This window comes from Labrus bergylta, chromosome 18, assembly GCF_963930695.1.
Source record: "Labrus bergylta chromosome 18, fLabBer1.1, whole genome shotgun sequence".
In the NCBI taxonomy this organism is placed as follows: domain Eukaryota; kingdom Metazoa; phylum Chordata; class Actinopteri; order Labriformes; family Labridae; genus Labrus; species Labrus bergylta.
In genome coordinates, this window is record NC_089212.1 from 19,997,024 (window position 1) to 20,020,596 (window position 23,573).

At 42.0% G+C, this 23,573-nt stretch overlaps 1 protein-coding gene across 1 annotated transcript; it reads right to left on the minus strand.

Annotated features, from left to right (window-relative positions):
- Position 1: 1 nt before the first annotated feature.
- atr (ATR serine/threonine kinase) lies at positions 2-23,286 on the minus strand. The gene is made up of 48 exons (XM_020638682.3): positions 23,092-23,286; positions 22,858-22,949; positions 21,834-21,986; positions 20,818-21,722; positions 20,593-20,723; positions 19,765-19,935; positions 19,436-19,599; positions 18,458-18,610; positions 18,109-18,307; positions 17,744-18,000; positions 17,417-17,613; positions 17,141-17,241; positions 16,131-16,302; positions 15,803-15,958; positions 15,469-15,663; positions 15,102-15,197; positions 14,603-14,692; positions 14,148-14,243; positions 13,834-13,964; positions 12,939-13,082; positions 12,605-12,698; positions 12,330-12,455; positions 11,670-11,876; positions 11,343-11,456; positions 11,109-11,224; positions 10,790-10,910; positions 9,835-9,972; positions 9,576-9,741; positions 9,231-9,397; positions 8,713-8,877; positions 8,219-8,310; positions 7,914-8,005; positions 7,070-7,247; positions 6,792-6,977; positions 6,442-6,601; positions 5,995-6,174; positions 5,570-5,712; positions 5,329-5,426; positions 4,590-4,819; positions 4,151-4,285; positions 2,996-3,196; positions 2,657-2,800; positions 1,893-2,043; positions 1,631-1,787; positions 1,247-1,400; positions 979-1,130; positions 638-743; positions 2-505 (listed from the first exon to the last, which is right to left on the minus strand). The coding sequence occupies exons 1-48, from the start codon at positions 23,142-23,144 to the stop codon at positions 332-334; spliced, it is 7,803 nt and encodes a 2,600-aa protein (XP_020494338.2). The 5' UTR covers positions 23,145-23,286; the 3' UTR covers positions 2-331.
- Positions 23,287-23,573: the final 287 nt, after the last annotated feature.

Genomic DNA, 23,573 nt, shown 5'->3' on the forward strand with positions numbered 1-23,573 from the left:
ATCTGCAAAACATCCTTTATTACGAGAGAATGTAGAGAAATGTAACAAATATAGTTTGTTTCCACAGAATGAGAAACTGTAAACAAAGGAATAAGTGCTACTGTAGAACAAAAAAAGAAAACAGGATTTTAAGGACCTTTTTCCCCTTCCCATTCATTGGTACGGGCTACCTTTTTGTGTTGCGATTACTTCTTTATGTACACATATTTATTTGCATTTGATACAAGGGTCCACATCAGGACAACTGAGGTTTTATTGAGAATGTATTAATTTGGCAGGACAGGATCTGAAATAAATTAAAGGCAAACTTTGTTCAACTGAGTTGCTGGTTTTACAGGTAGGGCCCCCAACCTAGATACATCAGACAGAGGAGTTTGTCGTCTGTGGCTTCCTGTATGAGGTAATGGACGTGTCCCTCTATAGATAGCGGTAGACCGAGCACTTTATTCCTGCTCTTGATGACTCCTTGCAGACGCTGTTCGATGTCACACACGTGGGTTTTAGCCTGGCAGTGAAGGAGAGGAGACAGACATTAAGTATTACAAAATGTATACCAAAAAGCTGATGTATTAAAAATGCACCATCTCTACAAGCATGTAAAAATACTTCCAATGACAGGTCCAAGAAATGCACACACCTTTTCGTTGACTATCTCTCCTGTCTCGTTGGCCTGAGTTTTGGATAGCCCTTTGGCTTGTTTGCTCCACTCCACCAGCGGGTCATGAAGGAAGGTTTTAAGAACGCTTAGAGAGAACATTAAAACAGATTATTTAAATCTAGATTTAAAAAAAAAAGAAAAGATATAGGGTGTAGGTTTGTGACAGAAAAATATACAATTTACAAGTTTTTCATCAAGTATTGTCATTAAAAACATACACAAGTGTGAAGGGTATTGAAATCCACTGGGTTCAAATGCGAAGGATCAAATGCAACAAACATTTAAGAAATATTTGAGTAGTTAAGTTAATATGTGTGTACCTAGTGAGTGGTTCCCTCTGGTCTCTCATTAGTCTCAGAGTGACCTCACAGGCCTGTCTGAAGAGACCCTCAGTGCCCATGGGTCCCATAGCGTGGACCATGTTTTGGGTCAGACGGAAAGGAACCACCTCTGGCACGTCAAACGTCTCCCCCTAGTGGAGAGATGCAAAAAGAGAAAAAATTAAGAAAGGTGATGATTAAAATAAACAGTAGTACGGATTAATCCCAATCAAAAAATAGTTTCAGATAATTAGACACAAACACAAACCTTGTTGAAGAGGCAGTTGAAGTCAACGTGAACACACTCCCCAGTGAAAGAATCAAAGAGGATGTTTTCTCCGTGGCGATCCCCAAGACCCAGGATGTAGCCCACCATGGACATCACAGCAGTGGAGCGACAGTATGCAGAGCGACTGCTATACCTGTACACACATGACCAATAAGGAGTTTTACTTATTATCTATTCAACCTGATCCCAAATGTAAATTAAACCTGAACTGTTTTAACCCTTTCAGACCTATAAACCATCCAAAACGTGTTGAATTGAAACTTTTCTTCTTAATTGCAAAAAAAAATGTCACACAACAAAATTAGATTTCATGTGAAAGCGTCTCTCAGAGGTGTAATCGAATGGAGTTGTATGTAGTTGTACCATGATGTTGGGTCGGAGAAGGTGCGGAGGAACCACTCGTGGAACACAGGGATGTGTCGAGCACACAGCACCTCCCTGTGAATTCTTAACTTCTCCTCAAAGGGAGCCGTCTTTGGTAAAATAAGCTTCCTGAGCTCTTTACCTGTTATGTAAATACCTAAAAGAAACACACACATTTGACAAAATCAAATAACTTAAGACAAGTTTGTTAGCAGTTTTATCTCTCTACTTTTATTCCTAGGCTCTCTATGTGTGAAGATACCTCTCTCCTTGTACAGCTTGGTGAGAATGTGTCGAAGTCCGGCGGTGTTATTGACCCACTCTATGATGCCGCACTCCTCATTGAGAGGAATCACAGCGTAGGTGCGGATATGCAGCTCCCTCCGTCTCGACTCAGCATCTTTACGTAGGCACTACACACACAATAAAAACTTAATTTCAGCAACTATTTTGAAATAGTCTAAAAAACATTCTTTTTTGAAGTTATATTTTTGGGCCATTTATGCCTTTTATTAGACAGGACAGCTGAAGAGAGACAGGAAATGTTGGGAGGAGAGAGAGGGGGGATGACATGCAGCTAAGGGCTGAGGTGTGAGATGAACCCACGGCCTCTATCCAGCACCCCTTCTTTGGTGATTTGAAAATGACAACTTTATGTTCAAACTGTGTAAAAGAAGTAAATAATACATCGTCTTTGTCATCATTAGTAAAGATGAAACCAAACATAAAATCATGCAACCCAGGAAAAGCTGGGCTTATTGCTGATGATGCTATATATACATAAAGAGAGAGGTTACAAGCCAACTTTGTCTCCTTTTTCCTGTTATTGTGAAGTATGGACATCTCAGACTTAGAAAAATAAAATAAACATTCAATAATAATGATTTTCTATTATTAATATTTGTTTTGACATCTTGCAATATTTATTTCTTGGCTATTTTTTTTTGTTATAATCAGACAAATTGTGATCACCTTTAGTTAACTGATGAATTAATGACATGTTATCTCACACACACACACACACACCTTGTTAATCAGGCAGTTGAACTCCATGAGTCTGCAGTCCTTTCTCAGGTCATCTTTGGGTTTACACATCATGGTGTAGCTCCGCCCATCTGACCCCTTCAGACTTATCTTCTTAGGCTTCTGTAAGGAAGCCAAGATCTCCACCTATAAAGAGACACATAAAGACACACGGAAGGTATCATAGGCAGGCCAAGATGATTTTTATGAGCACACATTTGGATTTTATGATGAAACTGTATGACAGTGTCATTGTATTCTTGGTTTGTAAAAACAAACCACCTTCCTTCCAGGAGAAAAAAAAAAAGAAGAAGCTATAACGCCCTCTTTGCGTTCTCTTACACTGTCTTCAAAGCCATCCAGGTATGCCCAGTGTCCAGGAAAGGCGTCGTGCTGTGTGTTTGCCCCGCCAGTAGAGGGCAGTGTAGGAATGAGGACCGACTGCAGCGGGATCAGGATCTGGCTGAAGGTCGGCTCCTCCACCAGACGTTTCAGCAGCTTGAAGTGAACGCTCATGCTGAGGGCGCTGCAGTTACCATCCACCTGAGAGACACATTCACACAGAAATGAATCTATCTTTATATATTTTCTTTTCATGTGTCCCTCTTCTACTAGCTGCTGTAAGCGATCCTGCTCCTGTGGAAGGATCAATAAGTATTGATTTGATCTAATCTAATCATGTCTACAGATAGAATGAGCCGGTCCAGATTGACTTGGGAAGGATACTGGTCTTTTGTATCATGAGAACAACTAGATTTTTGTTTGGCTTAACAGTCAACTGAATTGGACACATGCATCCTAAATGTTGTACAGTGATCTATGAGAACAATTATTACAGATTTGTCATCTTGAAATAAAACATGGATCTTTTACAGATTAAGAATCCAAAAACAATCGTTTAAAAAGACTTCATAAAAAGGTGTAAAAATGTGGTCAGGGGAGAGTGACTTGTTACCACTGTAACTTTTGCTGCTTTGCTAAAGTGCTCATGATGGATAGGCTGGATCTTTGTAACATAACAATGAGTAAGGTCTTTTTACCTGCTCTTTTGTAATGTTAACAGACAAAGAGTAAGGTATTTTACCTGCTTGTCTCGAGATAACACTTGTTATGAGTTGACGCTATACAAAATAAATTGAATTGAAAAATATTGAACCAAGTGTAGCATATTTTCCTGAATTTGTCTTCACAGATAGAGATCTTGCATGGGGTGGGGCCGGGGGTACTGGGGTTAGTGGGGGATTATGACAATGTGCAGAAATACACAAATATACTCATGATGACTGATGACATTGTTTTGCCTACTAATGATGTGATTGAAGATTTCATAATGATGATATATGACCTCAAAAATGTGTTATATAAATGTTTACTGCCTAAACATGTAAGATCACAAAAAACTTGAGTGTGTGTGTGTGTGTGTGTGTGTGTGTGTGTGTGTGTGTGTGTGTGTGTGTGTGTGTGTGTGTGTGTGTGTGTGTGTGTGTGTGTGTGTACCGGCTTGTTGCAGAGCTCCAGCAGCTTGTCAGTCAGTCTGTTTGCATCTCCGATGAATTTCTCCAGAGACTGTTTGAGACTGATGGCTTTCTTTAGGATCTGATTACAGCGATTCATACGCATGGGGTAGGAAGACTGAAATAAAAATAAACAAAGTCACGAGTGCATATGTTGTAATGGTCATATATTTTAGAAAAAGTTGAGTTCTGAGTTTCTGTATTTCCTATGTATAGGAACTGAGGTTTTATATGAAAGAAAATGATGAATGAAAACAGTTTAAACACACACACACACAACCTGACATAATTAACACTTATTTGTTTGTCGCTATTTATAGAAAACATGCTTCATTCATTTTTCACATGCCTTAAATAGAAAAGGCACTTATTGTTTTCCTGTTGAGAGATACACACACACATACACGAACACACACACCTACCTTGGAGACAGCTGTCATTAGCCACATGGCCTGTTGGGGATACGCTAGGAAGACTTTGGCCACGATGGTCATGAGGACGTTGAAGACCTCGTCACTGGAGTGACACACTCTGGAGATGAGCTGGGAGAAGGCGGTGAGGAACTGGTACGGTGCCAAGTTATCACAGTTCTCGCTCACCTGCGCGTTGATTCTCCCCAGCTCCTGTCGCATCTGCCTGTCTGCTCGTCCAGCTGTTTTGGAGATGGTTTACGGATGTGTTAACAATTTGTCTGCAGCTTACAAAGAGTTAATGAATAGGAAATAACACTCAGAGTGTGTCACTGCTCTGTGTAACTGTATCTCACACTTAGGGCACACTCGCACTAGGCAAGCCGTACCGTGCCTAAGCAAGCTTCACCCCTAAAGTCCAGTTTGTTAGACTTTTGTGAGTCCTCCTATCTGTGGCCCTGGCATGCTTGGAAGTGGTGTGCTTCGGCACGGTACAATTTATAAAGGAGCACAGGCACGGGTACACAACGTGGATTATGGCTGTATCTGACTAAAATGACTCAAAATAAGCCACAAAGTCAGTAAAGTTTCTGTCTTGTTCTCTGTTTTTTACATTTTATTTTCTAGCTAGTCTTGGAGAAGTGTGAGTGCAGGCCAGCTGGGGGAATGGGGAGGGGGGGGACAATCGTTCTTAAGCCATGTGGGACAACTTTGCCTAGTGTGAGTGCACCCTTAGAGGCACTTCACCCACCTTTCTCACACTCACACACTTTGGCTCCAAAATCCAGCCAGAGAGACAGCATGCGAGGCATGGCTTGATAGATGTACTGGTTTCCGAACTGCAAAGCTCTGGAGGGAAAACAGCCAAAATGAGAGAGTAGATAAATGAATCAAACTGAGTCTACAGTGGAGTAAAGTAAGTGTTGACAGATTTATCTCAGCATTGATCTCAGACTGAAGCACAAGAATCTACAGTAAGAACAACGACTTACTTTCCAAAGTACATGACGATGTATCGGATGAGGTTCCCCTGTTTCTCCAGCTTGTTATCAGTCACCATCGGCATCACTTTGTCGTAGTACTTGGCCAGGTAGAAGTTTCCATCTTCCCACTCAGGGAGGAGGTTGGTCACATCCTACAACACATGACACACACTTAGGACAGCGCAGTAACAGACATTCTTTTCCTACTATGTTGGGACTTTTGACATTTCTTATTCCCCTCTGAAGAATCAATCAATCACCAAGTTATCCCTGAAGAGTTATCTCAGTATCAGTTCAGTTTTTTTCCCCCACAAATGGAAAGTGAATCTTAAAAACGGAGCTATCTATGTGTTTATCTTATACTGCGAGGTCAATGTCAGTGTTTAATCACAGCCTTTTATTGACTTCCTGCACAGCGCTCCATTGCTTCTCACCTTGTACGCCTTCATGATGGCGTTGGACTCAAAGTTGGCCGTCTCCTCCATGAAGCGCCCCACCAGCAGCATGGCCTTGCCTTTGGTCTGCAGACTGCGAGGGTCTGTCAGCGGCTGATCATCGGGGAAACACTGGGCCACGCCCTTCTGCAGGACGATCAGGGCCTGGTGCACATCACCCTGATAGCCGAACAAAACGGAAGGAGTTAAATTAAATAGTATGTGTGGACACTTTTTATTGTTTCATATGGATTATTTATCAGTGCATTTCATATCAGTATGAACTTTGGATCTTACTCCCTTTACTGATATTTTATTATAGTGTGTACTGCGTTGAGTTTTTAATGTTTTTCAATGTATAAACTGCTCTAAACCAGCTGCTCCTGGTGGGATAACTAAACCAGTTTGAATTGAATGTTTCTACAAAGATTAACAGCTTGGTTATACCTTAGACCAAAGCCACTTGGCCTTCTCGGTGACCAGCTCAGCCAGGTGTGTGTTCTCCGCGTTCAGCAGTGCATTAAAGGCAGTCTGATGGTGTCCCGCCTTTCTGGCCATACGAGCACTTTGCAGCCAGCACTCGCCTACCAGCTCGGTGCTCAAAGGCCTGCAGAGCAAACACAAGGAGAGGTTTGTTATTCTGTCTGAATTATTCATTAAGACAGAATAATTCACAGTGATTTCTTTCAGCTTTGGATCGTAGTCAGAAGCTTTTACAATAGTTTGCGAGAACATCTGGAGAATCAGAGATATGATAAAGTGTTCATGTTTGTCTGCAGATGTTGCTCCATCCTTACTGTGTTCCCAGGCTGAACAGGGCACGTCGGAGGGCAAGGATGGGCTCCTTGGCCCTGAAGGAATTCTGGGTCATCTCTAGTCGATCTGACCAATGAGGAGGCAGCTGACTGAGGCTGGGGGCGGAGCATTCTCTCTGTTTCTGCAGCTCAGTGAATGTGTGCTCCAACTCGCTCAGCATATGAAGCCTAACCAGAACAAAAAACACATATGTTGGATTTACAAAATATTTCTAACACAACAACCTGAAAAAATGAGATAAATGCCATAACACACACACCTGACGATGTACTCATATCCTCTCTGGTAGGTTCCACACTCATAACTGGCTGCAGAGAGAGGGACGATCTGTTCCTTCCTCACTACCTTCAGCTTCTCGTAGAAAGTTTCAGCATCCTGTTTCTTCGCTGAGAGCAGCAGCTGGCCGAGCCGCACACCCCAGGTACTGGACTGACTGTCTGGAGACATGATAGTGAAACACCTAAGTTTATCCTTTATTAAAGCTCCTGTGTTTTGTGTGTGTGGCCTTGTTGCCTTTATTTGATAGAGTGGCTGAAGAGAGACAGGAAATGTTTGGAGGAGAGAGAGTGGGGCAAAGGACTGAAGTGGTATTCGAACCCACGGCCGCTACATGAGGACTAGAACCTCTATACATGATCTAGAGGGGGTGTCCAACATAAACACAATATGAATGTCCCTCACAGTGACTTTAAGACATAAGATGCTACCTAAAAATAAGTGCTGTTAGCATTAACTAGTTCATAATGATATAATTAAGGTCTGAAATTAATGCATTACTTTTTTTTAATATTGGGATTAATTGCTTGCTTTTTTTGTCCCCTTGGGCGCACCATGGATAAGCCTCTTCAGTGAGTTCCTTTCGCGTGGTTAAGTTAATGTCGTGAACCTTCGATCTACCTCAAGGTCCTCACTTTATTTCAAAATAAAAGCTGGGTTGAATTCTAACACCAAGTAAAGTACTCTCAGCTTAAGACAGTACAAACGTTCAAAATAAAAGCCTCACTATTTTAGATTTTAGATGCGGAACAATGGAATTTCAAACATGCGATCGAAATTTAGCGATTAAAAATGTAATCGTTGGACAGCCTTACTAAAAATATTACCTGAAGACAAATAATCATCCAGCAGGTCCCATTGCCCGAGCTTCCAGGCGGCCTCCACTCTGTACGTGTTCAGCTCGGACTTCCACTGGAGCCTTAATGTTTAAGAATATAGATAAAGAAAGTCACTTCACTTTTAAACTGACTTACATACTAAGTATAGAACACAATAGTCAGTTACTTAAAGAAGCAATCAGAGGTCAAGGCACAAGATAACATGAACATTGTGAATAACAGTTTAAGTGGGTGTAGATGAATTTTAAAAGCAGCTTCAGTGAGAATGAGCAGGGTTATAATGTGTGTCTCACTTGTTGGCCAGGACTCCATTGACCTGAGTGATGACTGTTGACAGCTGTCCCAGGCCCAGCATGGACGTCATGACCCCATGATAGTGACCAATCTGTGGACAGAGGGAACAAGAAAGTCGTTAATACCGGAAAACATATATATACTCGCAGTGTTAATGAGCGGAGAACTAAAATGCATTCAACTGTGGTAAGGATAAAGAAAGCACATTTGGAACTTTGCAAGAACTTTTCCCTCCATGTGCAATCTTTGAACTCCATCGTCTATCGTCTGATAAAGATTTATGCCTCTGAGAAAGATGTCACATTTTTTTTTTGCATTCTAGTGTAGTCAGCTGTCAGCGACAAACAACTTTGTGTACTGCTGCATATTAATCTACACAAAGTAAAGTCTGCAGGTTACAGATGTATTTATGGAAGGCATTACAGAAATATATTTCAGAACATTTTTAGAAGCCTGGTGTGTGTTTTTTTTGTGTGTGTTAATTTGTGTGTACCTGGTCTGACTCCAGCTGTATGGCCCGGTCGTAGCAGGCGGTCGCGTCTCGGAGAAGGCCGATGCTCTCATGCTCCAGTATCTGTTCCCTTAGCGACGGCTCCTCTCTTCTCAGCGCGTTCACCCCCCTCACCCCATCAGGTTCGTGCATCGCAGCGTACAACGTCTGTAACATCAGAACTAAACAGCTGAGAGAGCTGCCAATAGGCCAGAATTCACATCATACATTATTATTTTCTCTCTTAAAGCATTACTATGTAAGAGAGGTATCATTTTATGTTCTACAAATACCTGTTTTATAGGTCTTGAGTGCATATTTGTGACATGTGTAATTGCTTTAGACATCTATCTGGTTCTTCTCTTACTTTACACGAGTTGTAAAAATGTTTTTTTTTTCTATGATAAACATCCAAATAAAACTGTTTTCTACTGTCAAAACCTCTGATCAGTGTTATTTCTCTATTCATCATTTAATTGGCTGTCACTACACTTGGTGAAGACAGAAGACTTTTCTCTGACCTGCAGGAATGTAAGATGGTCCTGGATGTTTTCTTTGTTTTCTAATATGTGTGCTTCGAAGTGCATGAGAGCACGGGTGTACGCTTTGGATCGCAGAGAGGCCTTGGCCAGAGCGTCCTGTGGGATACCCTTCAAGAAAGCCACCACACGCTGGTAATCCCCGCTCTCTGCAAAACACATCTCTACTTTTCAATATCAAATCTGAGTTTATCATGCAAGTTGATGAATGACAACTGTAAAACATTGCTAAGGTTATTTTAAAAGTCTCACATCTCTTGGAATAATGTGAAAGATTTGACGAAAATGATGTTTTTGTTAGATTGACATTGAAAACATGTCACTAACCATGTTTGGGTTTGGAGTAGAGGATGTGGCGGCTCCACTGTGTGAGGTGAGACAACATGCTGAACACAGTCTGAATGCTGAGCTGTGACAGGCTGGAGGCTGTTCCCTGACAATGCGCCCCCTCCTGGTCCCCCTCTGTCAGCACAGCCAGCATCTCCTCTGTTACCTGGGTAGGAGAGGGAGGGGGTTATGATTCACAATGTAACTAAAACAAACAAAAAATCTTGTGGAAGCCGCACTGATTCAGATGTTTGTTCACCTCCTGTTGCTCTGCAGGCGTGCAGCCCAGCAGCATGTAGAGCAGAATGTGAGGCAGCAGGTAGATGGTCACCTTGTAGTCGTGTTTGATGATGAAACTACAGCAGCTGAACACTCTGCTGGCCAGCTCATGTCTCACCTGAAGCACAATAAGACTTCTTTCATACACAATGTTGACAACAAACACGTGAGGGGTCAAAAAGCTCCAGCGACACTTGCTGAATGAAGACAAACTTTAGATCGATGTGTTTCGGCTTGTGGCCTTCATCAGGGTCATCCAACAACAACACTTTGTCATTTTGGAGCACGTCTTCATCATCATACTGTCTCACTGTAAGTATTGTGCATGCGATAGGAATTGGCATATTGTCCAGTGTTTTCATCAGTACCTACCTCCATCCAAATTTGTGAATGTTTCTGGAGGCTGTATGAGTTGTGCAATAGCGTAATAGTGATCTTTTCCTTTTCTGTAATTTATGTTGCATATTTTACGCAGATCTTGTACAGTATAGATAATGTAATGTGTTGTTTGTTTGTGCTCACCTTCTACATGTGCATTGTTGTTTGTGTCATCTGTTTTTATTTATTAATTCCACTGTAGAGGCAGCTCAATGTGAGCAGCACTAGAGTCCAAAACAAATTTCTCCAAGGGGGCAAAATAGTGTTAACGTATCGCAACATATCGTATAAGACTCACAGAAAATATTTTAACAGAGTTTTTGACGCCCCATTGTCATCATGTTTCTATTTATGTGTATTTTTGAAAGTCACTTTGTTCACAATGAAAAAGGTAAATAAAAAATGAAAAAAAAAATGAACAGGTGTTATCTTAACTCTAACAACATCTCACACACACAAGTTTAAAAAAATCACACAGACTAAAAGAAATACACAGATGATCCAATAATGTCTCCATGTGTGGCTCTTCTGCAGTAAAAAAAAATAAAAAAGCTTACCTTGCTGATGAGGTATCCAGCCCAGGTGGCTGACCAATCAGAGAATTTGCTGCCTCTCTTGCTTAAGTACACTGGCTTCTTCAGTTTGGACCAGTTTACCTCTTTCTGACTGCTCTTATACCTGCAGAGAGAGAGAGAAGGGGAGAGGTAGAATGAGAAAGGAGGGCGTAAAAGTGACGAATGATGTATAGGAGGTCAATAATGAAGGAAAGAGAGTAAATAAAGGAGGTAAAAAGAGAACACAGCTTAGCCCAAACAGCGTAATAAATTCCACTTCAGTGGTTTGACCTCCTGTGTTAGAAGTCTGTGCGTGTGATACCTGCTGTTGAGGTGTGGTTCTAGTATTTCCTGAATCTGCTCTGGGAATCTCCTCCACAGACGCCGCCCTGATGAGTCTGTTCGACCCTCGCGACACTCAAAGATGGACAGCAGCTCCTGCAGTGTAGATAACGTAAGTGTAAACCAAAAAAGAGAGGCAAAAAGACACCAATTTCAGATGTTGGACTTACAAAGATATTGCCTTTGCAAGTGTGACTTAAGTAAGTATGTGCACCTGAATTGCGTAAGCAGCAGAGTCCTGTGCTCTGACGTCATCAGCGTAAGCCAGAAACGTTCTGATCAGTTCGGTCAGCAGGTCGTAGGCGAAGTTTGGATCATCAACTCCACTCTGTTCAGAGGAACATTTAGCTTTGAGTATTCACTAAATTACTTTCTCTGACATAGTTGTGCACCAGTACAGTAATATTTTGTACAGTACTGTAAATACAAAGGATCCAATGTGGTCTGTTGCACCACTAGAATACTATATACACGTCTATAATAGAAAGCTTCTTTTTTTGTTTTTATTGTTAATGCACAGGTTTTGTCTTTTCAGTCTTACCACCAAGGTGTTTCGGTCCCCATGGGTGTGAGTGTGTGACAGGTCCAGACGTCCGGGGTCCACAGCACCCAGCTCCCCGAGACACTCCCCGCAGAGCAGCCTGGCCTCGGGGGACGAGTCCTGGCAGCCCTTCAGCAGGACGGACACCAGGTTGGAGATGACCGGCTCCACCGCCTCACTCGCACAAACCTGTCGCAGCAGCCACTCCTGCAGTGCACAACACAAATCAAAAATAGCTGATTTCTGTTTGGAACATTTGGATTATAAGCAACATCCAATTATAAAAATGTCAATTCAGTAGCCATATCAGTAATCTTACAACCCGTGACATTTCTAAACAGCATGTTAAATACTGAAGCTGAAGAAATCAATAATCATGTTGACATTGGAAAAAGAGCAGAGAACAAGTTTCCTTTATTGATTCTCTTCAGGAAATTGGATCTAAACTTGCACACAAGGCGGAAAGCAAGCCTGCTCCTAATAGAGGACATAGACTGACAATTTGTGTGTGTGTGTGTGTGTGTGTGTGTGTGTGTGTGTGTGTGTGTGTGTGTGTGTGTGTGTGTGTGTGTGTGTGTGTGTGTGTGTGTGTGTGTGTGTGTGTGTGTGTGTGTGTGTGTGTGTGTGTGTGTGTGTGTGTGTGTGTGTGTGTGTGTGTACCTGCTTGTTGTGCATCATGTCTCTAAGGCTCGTCAGTGCATGAATCCTGACATCCACGTTTTCATGTTGACCTGCTCTCATGGAGAGCTGCAGAGCTGCAGCCAGGTCACTGCTGCTGGCTGCCAACTGTAAGACGTATCATTTTACCATTAATTATTTATTTTCTTATCTTAAACAGCATATTAAATACATCACCAGTTAACTGTCACCATGTTATTAACTGGATCCACCGTTTACTTCCTCATCATGGTCATTCTGTTGTCCTCCATACTGACCTTCTTGTAGTTCTGCAGCACAGTGTGGATGTCCTTCAGCTCAGGGTGGTCAGGCAGGAAGTAGATCTCATGGAGGTAGTCTTTGACCTCTTCCCTGAAGGGAAATTCAACACTCTCGATTGGACATTTTGTTTGTAGAAATACACAGGAAACATAGGAAGAGGAAAGGGTATGACATGCAAAAAGGGTTCCACTGACGTAAATTAATACACTTTCACATAAAAACTGATAATAAACAAAGGAAAATATTATTTTAGTTTTGCAGTTGATAGATCCTGAAGTACAACCTTCTGCAGAGGTCCAAGTTGCTGTTTTTTAAATGTGTTGGTCTCACCTGTTGTCCAGTATCAAGAAGCGGATAATAGCAGCAGTTTCTTTGGGTTGAAGTGGGATAAGTGGAAGCAGTGCAACAATAACATGACTCAGCAGAGGGCCCAAGTGTGCCGGCTCCACGCTCCTCACAAAACACTCCCAAGTCCTGAAACAGCAAGAAGAAACAGTCAAAGGTCACATATTCTACTCATTTTCTGCACGTTTAAATGAGTCTCAGAGCTTCACAAAACATGTCTGTGAAGTTTCTTATTCTAAATCCACTCTGATCCTGTATTTGATCAGGTCTATAAACCTCTCTATTTCAGCCCTGCTCAGAACAGGCTGTTTCTGTGTCTGTAGCTTTAAATGTAAATGAGCTGTGTCTGACCACGCCCCCTCTCTGGAAGGACATGTGGCTCTGGCTTTCTCACTCCATGCCTGATTGTTTACGGTGAGAAGACAGACTCAGAGGGCAGAACAAACAACTAACTGTGGGAGTGTCACCCACCTGGGGAGGGGTAACTGCCCTTTGTGATGTCACAAAGGGAAAATATCCAAACAGCCTATTAGAGCACACATTTTCTGAAAAGTGAAGAAGGCAAAAGATGAAGAGGATGGACTTTCGTCATAATTGGGGGGTTTGTAGACAGACTAAAGGGTATTTTCTATAATATGTGACCTTTAAAGCACAGAATTAGAAACAGATCGTGGGCAAACAACATAAGTTTGATCAAATAAGTCAAGAAATTAACATCTGCCAAAATTAACATCTGCCAGCCACTGGGCTTTTTCTAACAACCGTTAAAAAAAGGTTTGTACACCTGTTAATTCGACCACTACAGAGGCAACATGCTCAATGTTTGTAAATGCCATGTAGTCTCCCTGTGACCTTGTTGTGTTAGTGTGTGTGTACTGACTGGCAGCAGAGCAGAGGGAAGTCCTCTCTGTATCGGAGACCCGTACGGAGTGTCGTCATCATCTTAACTCTCACAGAGCTGATGTGTTTGGGGCCCATCAGCCTCATTAGAGCCATCACACTTGTCAAAGCCTGCACAGAAAACAACAGGCAGACACTTTAATAAACTTAGCAGAACCGCAGAGTGTGAAATGTTTCCAAACGCATCGAGGAAAATCACTCAACGCTACACTTCAAACAGACTCTCTCTCACAGAAAGAATACATTCTCAAAGAACAGGTAATAATCATTCTGTCTTAGCTGTGGATCACTCACCAGCTTCTTGCGGTCCTTCTCTCCTGCGCTGGAGCTGAGCAGCTGCATGTTGAAGAAGGCAAGAATTCCCAGAAGCTTCGGCTGGAGGTAGTCGGCCTGTAAGAGAAAGATGAAAAGACGACATGACAAGAAAAATGTGGATTCTTGTAAAAAAAACATTTTTTAAAGTCAATGTGAATGGATTTATCATTCATGATGTATTTATAATTTGTGTTAAGCTGAAATATGAATACAAATGACTTCTCTTCTCTTAAAATCAGATTTTCCCCATGATTAAAAATTGACATTCTTCTTTCAGCTGTCGTACGATTAACAAACATATGGAATCAATACATTGTGGTATTTAAAAGCCTTGTTGTGCTTATTGTTAATTTTACAGTTCAACATAAAATACAACATTTAATAATTCACTAAAAATTCCAGTCAGTAACATCCTCTTTAACTTTGACACACACCATGCGTTCTGGAGTGGTGATGTCTCTTGGACCTTGGTACGGGTCGTCGTTGGAAGCAAAGGACGCCAGGATTGCCAAACCGTTAAACACCTTCATAGAAATACAAAACACTGTGAACAAACACATAATGAAATAAAAACTGATGTGTTTTCATGCAAGCCGTGAAGAAATATGTACTAAAGAGATTTTATGTCAAAGAAGAAAATTCATTATTTTAGTTATTTTACATTTTATAGTTTTAGTCCAGTTTTCGTTGACAAGAAGTCTTTTTTTAGATTAATTTTTTTCAGAAGAGCTTAAAATATTAAACAATTATTTACCCCTCTTTATAACGCTCAGCTCATGCACACACTTTGCGACAGCGTGCTGTCAGAGTACGTCTAAAAGATCCATCATCAAAGATGCTCATCATGTGGTGTTTGTCATGGTAAGAGAGTCGTTGTTAAACATTTGTGATCATGTTTTTGGTTCATGAAATGAACACTGTGTTTGTGTCGACCTGTTGGTAGTGTTCTCCCAGGCGCAGCAGCAGCTCGTTGTGAAGACCCTGGAAGTCCTGCCTGAGCAGAGAGCCCAGTTCAATCTCTGTCTCGCTCTTGGAAAATATAAGCGAAAAAAATAAATAAATACAAATGATTTCCTTTGGGAGTTAAACTTTAAAAGGATGTCGTTGTAATTCATCCCCCTTTGCCAGACAAAGCCTTGCTTTATAGCTAAATCTGCCATATTTGATTAAAACTCTTAACTTTAGGCCAATCATTTCATTCAGTTTCATTTAATGTTACTGAAGATATTGGGTAAATATGGCAAACAGAAAAATCTTTAAAATTCCACATGACTACGGGTTGTAATAATGTGATTTCTACCTCTAGGTAGTGGAAAGCCCTCTCTAGCTCCTCCTTTGTGCAGGAACAAACCAGGTGGCTGAAGATGTATTTGAAGTTGTTGATCAGGATCTCTCTCCGGTTTGCTTTCAGCTCATTGGCCAGGGTACGGATGAGGGCGGAGCCAGTGGAGCTGGCTTTGGCAGCCAGGTAGGGCAGAAGAACTTGGAGAGTCCTCTGCATATACAAGTATTTATTAAACAATATCACATATTTACAAACACATCATACAATCTCAATAGATCCATTCAACCGAATTACCACTATGCATACAACACGCACCCATTGCTTGTATGTAATTTTGTGTTTGACGTACAGTGAGGAAGCGGTGGAGGTCCGGGAAATCAAAAGCGTGTGCGATCTGAGCCAGGATGTCCAGAGCCAGCTCTCTCTGATTGGCCGACTCGCTGCCCTGATCTGGTGTGCTCCGCAGGGCCGACGCATGACGTGAATGTAGTGACTCCACCAGGAACTAAACACGAGGAAGAAATAAGTGATGAAAATAAGTTTGTCAATTAACAACTAATTTATCTCAATGTGACGATCGTCCATGATATTTACAATCTTCTGCTCAGATTTTAAAAAACACAGAAGAAGTGTGCAGCTGTATCTTATTCACTCACTGAGCTATAAAGATGGTATACCTGGCAAATAGGGTTCTTGTACTGGCTGAAGAGGGTCTGCAGTTTCAGACCTTTGGCAGTGGCCAGGGCTCTGATCTGAGTGTACGCAGCTACAGACACCTGGGACGACTTGGACAGCAGACAGTGAAGCAGCCGCAGCAGAGAGAACGACACCAAAGTGCCCTGAGACGCTCTGACGGAAGAGGACGGATAGAGATATGTATCCAACCAAACCAATGTTTCAATATAAATGTTTTCAAAGTTGAAATCTCTTTAACAACTATAACAAAATCAGAGACAGGAAAAAAAAAGTCATGACAAGAAGAAAGAAAACAGATTACACTAAAAAAATAAATAAATAAATGACATGCTGTAGAAGTTTACTAAACAACTGTATAAGTCTCCAAGAGATGTCATTTTGAGATCCAAGATGCTGAAACTGTTTGGGTATTTTTTAGGAACAGTCCATCAGGTAATCACTACTTTCCTCTGTTTTGTACTAACATGTGGCTTTAGCTAAAAGCTAAATCTCTATTAAAGATAGAGTCAGTAGCTTTATTCTAAAAAAATACAGACTTATACAAAAGTCATGCTACTGAATCATCATCTATGGGCCTCCCTCCATGTGTTGGTGATTGTGTCTGCAGAGACCCTGTCCTCCAGCCAATGACAGCGCACAGGTGAGTTTAGAAGTGGATAAATTTCAGTAATTGGACACAATTCAAACCGGCAAATATGACAGAGGTGGACTTAGCGGCAAAGAAGATAAAATATAATCATAGTGAGACGAATAAAGCTCGTTCCAAAACGAGGGTGAACCTTGAGTTGATTTTTACCCACGGGTGCGGAGTTGGTCTGCTGATTGTTGGACAGGCAGGTGACAAACAACAGTGATTATCTTCTCGGTGTGGTTTAACTAAAAGTAATTTACGGGTTTCAACCACACTCCCACACATGCTTTTGTGTTTTCTGTGTAGGCCATGTAATTCTTTACATAATAAAACAAACACACAAACATAGGTTTTCTGTACCTGCCGATTTCTCCGGTGGTGAGGATGAGCGTGTTGCGCAGGTCGTCGTCTCTGCTGAGTTTAGCGTTGTTGAATGCTTCTTTAAGACGAGCAACTAGGAGCTTGGATTACAAAAAATTAAAAGTTAATACGCATGTTTGGCTCAATAAAAAGCTAAATTAATACTGGATTTCATTTCGCTGTTGTGGTTGAACAAGCATATAACACAATAATAATAAAAATAAAAATGACAACTTCGAGGGTATTTCTTTAAGTCTTACTACTAGAATTGCTCACCTCATTTAGAGTGCTCTGTTCAGAGTTTCTAACGGTCTCTGTTAGAAGAAAACGCACTGATTGACTGAAGCGAATTCGTACTACTGGATCTGAGTCCTCCATTAGACCAATCAGAGCGCAGAGAACTGCTCCGGAGTCGGTGTCTCCACCAACCAGATTCACATGCTGGCAGAGATGAGGCAGAGCTTCAAGGAAGGCTGAAAGATGAAAAAAAAAAGGTAAAAAAATAAACAATACAATATATAGATAATATTAAATATATAAAATGCTGTGTCTTTAAGCATTTTGTTAAAAGCTCATTATTGAGGTAAACGTCACATCAAGTACCTTGTTTGACACTACTGGGAGCTTGTTGTCTCAGCAGTGGAAGAAAGGCTCTCACAACACTCGCCCTGAGGGTTGGACAAGTGTTCCCAGCATGCTCTGTTGCCAGGGTGAGTCGGTTGCAGAGGATTTCAGTAAGATGAGCGGCGTCGGTGTGGGAAACACTGAGCTGGGAGAGATCTGATTGGATACAGCTCAGCTGACCGATGGTCCTGGCTAACTCCTTCATCACCGGCTCTGAACTGTCCTCCAGCCTGGAACTGCAAGTGATTATATGTAAACCAAATATTATTTAAAAAAAATAGAGCAATAAAGGAGAACATTAACACAGCTGCACACTGTTTATAGATACATATATATGTGCTTACAGCAAAGTAGTGCTGATGAGGTTGTGGTGGGTGTTTCCCAGGTGGTGAAGAAGGAAGGGAAAGGCCCTGACTGCCGCCGCTCTCACCACCTCCTCTGGACTCTGCAACAGCTTGGAAAACACACACACTCGCCAAGTCTCACACACACCACGCCGCAGAAGAGCCAGCAGCGACGCACAGTTTGCTTGGAGCTCAGGTGCTGAAAAGAAAAACACACACACATGAAATCTAACATCAAACCAGAGTTTACACAATGGAGATTATTTACAACAACATTGAGTGTGCATTCAAAATATTTAGGTCCAGACTTTTACAAAAAAGATGGTAGCTTTAGGGGAGCAGTACTCACAGTAACAAAAGCCGAGTCTATCGGCTAAAGCAGGCAGCCAGGACGGGAAACCGGAGCTCCTATAGGCTGAGACAGACTTGTTCTCACACACCCAGGGAAGAGACAGAAGAGCACAAACTCGCCGCTGGAGCCCGTCCTCACTTTGGCTGCTCACTGCACATTCACAAACACAGACACACAACGTGATGGGAACGGGTGGTTGTTATATATATGTTGAGGATGTTCTATTATATGCGTCAAAGTCAATCTTCTTTTCGGACAGCAAGTAGTGGAAAATTATGTAAAACCTATGACAATAGCTTACAGCTGAAAAACACAATTAGCAGTCATTAAAAAAATACTATGAAAATCAAATAACTGTAGGAAAAGCATATACATGGTATTAGGGCTGAACAATTTATAGCAAATCAGATGAGCACATGCACAATAGTCACATCCCAGTACTTGAGTAACCTGAAACATACATATCTGATGCAAAATCAGAACTCTCCAGCTTCTCGTCTCTGATGTATAATAATCAATAAAAGTTGGACTGATATCACATTAGTGCAGCAAACAGAGACAGGACTAAACCATGTGCGTTCAGAGTCTGTGTGTTCCCTTCTGCCTGTAAGACGTAAACAAGTAAACAAAGCTGTTGCCCCAAATGGCAGGTGCTCAAATATGCAAGGGGGATTCTAACTGAGGATATTCGCGTTATCATCGACACCTCATCAACGCTGTGGTAAAATATACGGTCACAAAATAGGGCTTGTGATATGATGACCCCTCCCTGCTTGCTCCCATTCTGCCTGCCTGTTTGCATGTTTGCTTGTCTCTCAGTCCTGTCTCGCTCTTTCAGGTTTCAACACACTGCATTTATCTTTTAGAAAGCACTGTATTTATTCAAATCGAAATTTTCATCGCAGGGAGAAAATATCCCAATGTCTATTCTTTCCAAATACTGTGCAGCCCTACATTGTGTGTTTTTGTGCTCACTTGTCAGGTAGAGGATAGAGTCCAGAACCCCAACAGTAGTTTGGACAGCAGACTTAAAGTAGTTCTGATTTGAGTTGGGTTGAGGGCCTCCTTCTAAAACTGACTGACAGCTCTTCAGCACCCTGCCCAAAGTCTCAGTGGGCACCCAGAGGAGAGGAGAAGGACTGTAAAAAATAAAAACCAAGACAGTAAGAGAATGCAACAAATATAAGCAAAGCAAAAGTAAGCAACAGAGATAATTCATATCAGTGGTTCTTATTGGTAAGTAAGATAGTTTATGGAAAGAGAGCTAAGGTGGCATGGCAGCATGTGTGAGTCTTGAGTATTACCTGGTGGGAGAGGAGCAGCAGGCGACCAGGTGTAAGATGAGGCCCAGACCCTCCAGAGCAGAGAGAGTCTGTGTGGCTTCAGGTCCGACAGAGATCAACATGGTCAGCAGCTCCTCCAGCCGACTGTGCACCACGGCCCAAACTTCACTGCCAACACGCATGTCCACCTCCCTTAAGACACAAAGACACATGAATTCAAATAACCGGAAATCTGTTTACTGCATTCAATCCTGGAAAACACCCACCACCCTCTGCACAGCCAATCACCAGGCAGAGGAACGTGTTCAGTGGCAGACTGCTATCCCAGTCCTGCTCCACAGACTGTTTTGTTCCCTGGTCACCTTTCAGTTAGGGCAAGGGGGGGGGGGGGGGGGCGCCCAAACAGACTGATGAATAAATTGCTCTTGGAATAAAAGCATTTCACTTTTCATAGGGAAAGCTTTGATTTTATATGGACTCTTCAATGTTTACTTACCTGTTATTACATATGCTCAATAGCACCTTGAAGTTGTTCCAATTCTGCTCATTTGCTTATCATATTTAAATGTGCACTACCTCCATACAGAGAGTTGTGTGGGTATCCAGAACAATGCTACTGTGCAGCTTCAGCGCATGAGTCCTGTTTGAATCGCCAGGAGGCTAAAGACCTGCCTCATCTCCACCTCTTTTCCTGTTTCCTGACTGATTGAAAGTCTGGTTAAGATAGCATTTCCAATATGTCGACCACCATCAAAATGCCGGGGCCTTCGTAATGCCTCTTCAGATATCAACGGATGACATCACTGAGACTACGTCCATCATTTATACAGATCTTTAAAATGAACTCACTCTGCTTTTGTTCTTTGTTTTTTGGTTGTAGACTTGCAGGATTTCTTGGCAGCAGTCTCTCCATCTTCTGACTTCTGCATCACCAAAGCAGTCTCAGCCTTTAGCGCTGCTTGGAGAAACCCCTTTGCACACTAGGAAACAAACGCACAACAGACAGCATGAAGGGGATGAAGATAAAGAAAAACTTTAACATCTTAATTGAGAAGATACAGAACAGGAGCATACTTCTGCTTGATTTTCTGTTCCCACGGTGTTTGCCAGCGTCCTGCAGACATCTGTGACCTTCTGCCTTCTTAACGACGCAGCACTTTCATAAACTACCGCAACCGATAGCATGAAGCTGAACAGAAAACAGAGGGATTCCGTTACCTCTGTCCCCAACTTGACACCTGACCCTCCAAGAGTGCAAACACACTCAAACATCTGTGAGAGATGGATGGGCTCAAAGTGTGAGTGAGAAGACTGAAACACACGGCGAGTCAGGAGCAGCAGCTCTCCATCATAAGCGGCTGTCTCATCTGAGTTTGTGTTTGCCGTGTGTGTGACGGAGTGTGTTTCCAGCAAATGAAGGTAAGCTGCAAAGAACTCGTGGCCCTGGATTTCAGGAAAGCCGCCCAGCTCCACCAGTCGCCTCAGCATCACCATGGAGAGCTTCCTCAGCCTGGCGTTGCCGTTTGCCAAGAAGGAGCAGGCCGTCTCCCATGCAGCGCTCAGATCGCGGCGGGAGACGACTCCTCTCAGGGAGTCAGTTAAGACGTTGATTGTTACTGCAGTTAGCGACTCAAGAGCGGCGGGTGAGGAGAGACTAAGAGGAGAGGGGGTGAGGTACGAGGGGCCGCGGCCGGGGGGTACGCTGAAGCATCCGAGCGTAACAGGCCACCGGTTTTGCGTGTGAACATGTGAAGTGTTTCCTGCGACCGACAGTGTCGCGATGTGATTGTACAGGATGTCGCTGAGGTCCTGCGCTAAATGAATGAACTCCTGAGCGAGGCTGCTTGAGATGAACGGCACCCTGGCTCGCAGAGTGTGAAGTAAAGAGCCCAACACAGCAGAGACCCGCCCGTGGATGACGTCACAGTCTGGAGCTGCTGCCACACGGAGCAAACGCACCGCCACCCACTTACCGAAGTCTGAATAAAGAGAGGAATAAGAGGACATCGGAAAAGCGCAAAATACTAAAACACTTTTTCAATCTAAAAAAGACACTTTTGATGATGCAGCTTTTAAAAAGCATCTCATACCAGTACAGCTCTGAGTAGTGTCCGGGTACTCGGCAGGCTGGCAGGAGGGATTGGCAAACATCAGAGAGGAGGATTTGATAATATGCTGCACAAAATCCAGAAGCATCACACAAGCTGGCTCTGAGCTGGACTTCTTATTCAGCCCTAGAGCAACTGGAGAAACACACAAAAAAAGAAGATTTTCAAAAGCCCTTTACAACTTCTCAAGCCTAAAAGTGATGTATTATTTTTAGAGCATAATTATTTGACATGACTGTAGTGGCGATATCTATAGTCTATAAATAACAAAAATTCCAAACAAATTATAAACTTAACACAAACTCATAATAAAGCCACTGAGGCACCTAGAGGGCGAATCTTTACGCAGGATATATTAATAAGTGTCCAGGTGATGCTTGAAGGTTTTAGGGTGGTTTATTTTACCCAGAGACATCAAGCAGGCAACAAACAACAACAAAAAAAACGCTGCTGTCTCTTTTGCCCTGTCATCCTGCCATTGCGTCCTGGCTAAAAAAAAAAAAAACATTCACCCATTAGGTGCCTACCTGAGTCTCACCTGGCTACCTGGCTATATAGACACACACCCAATGTACGACAGTCTCCACCCATACGCCCCCAAGTAGCAAAAAAAAATAAACGAATGGAAATAACTCATATAAATGTAAACAATAATAATCAACATAATCTAATATTCAAATGTATCCCCAAAAAATAAGAATACAGACTTTCACTTAATTTAGGAACAATGAACAGCTGTAATAATGACAATATCATATTTTTTATTGGTATAATTAAAGCAATAAAGTCAACCTTTTCACACAGAATATAAATATATGTGTATACACTGAACACTGCATAGATAAGAGGAGGAATGGATCAAAACAATATTAAGACAAAATCATGTTTTCATTTATCTGATGTGACCATGAAAACAAACCCCACATGGATGTGACAGCAGCCGCAAACTTTAACACATGGAGTTTGAGTCTTTGTGTCCACCTTGTGAAATGTGTGGCTGACTTACCGACATCTACATCAGTCAGTATCCTGTCGATGAACTGACACAGGATCTGTCGAGGTTTCTGCACCGCCTGCTCGTACTCTGCAGCGCCGGCACTGCAAAAACCAACACAGTTTAATGTTATTTATGAACACATATATATTCAAATATCTCACCAAGTGGTTTGTGCATGCAGAGAGAAAGTTAAGCATTTATTCTGAGTCATGCTTGCTGCTAAAAACTTAGCATGTTACTCACCTCGCTAGCTCCTGCAGAGCTGGTATCATCGCAGACATTTCAAGTCCTTCCATTTTTTTTATTTTATTTTATTTTTTACTGCAGCTCCTTTGTGTCGATATGGGAATAACTTCTTCAACACACAAAATGAATGACAATTCTCGCTGTTTTAATTAGCACACTCCTCCAAGAGTCGTATCCCATCCTGGCTGTCAAGCGTTTCGAAAACTTTCGCTCCAAAATGACGTTTTTTTTTTGTTTTCATACGGCAACAACCGAGGGTCATACCTACCTACAGGGAAACGCGAAATGCGAAACTGCTCCCCCTTGCTGATAATAAGCGAAATACTTAGTAAAAACAGTTAAACTGTGGTTCAGGAAGTTAAGTAAAAGTCTAAATACTATTGTATATTATTCAATTCAAGTATTTAGAAAATTTGTTGATCCAAATATGCTTATTTTCTCTGTAAGTACATGTCACAAGTGGAAGTGTAAATACCTTG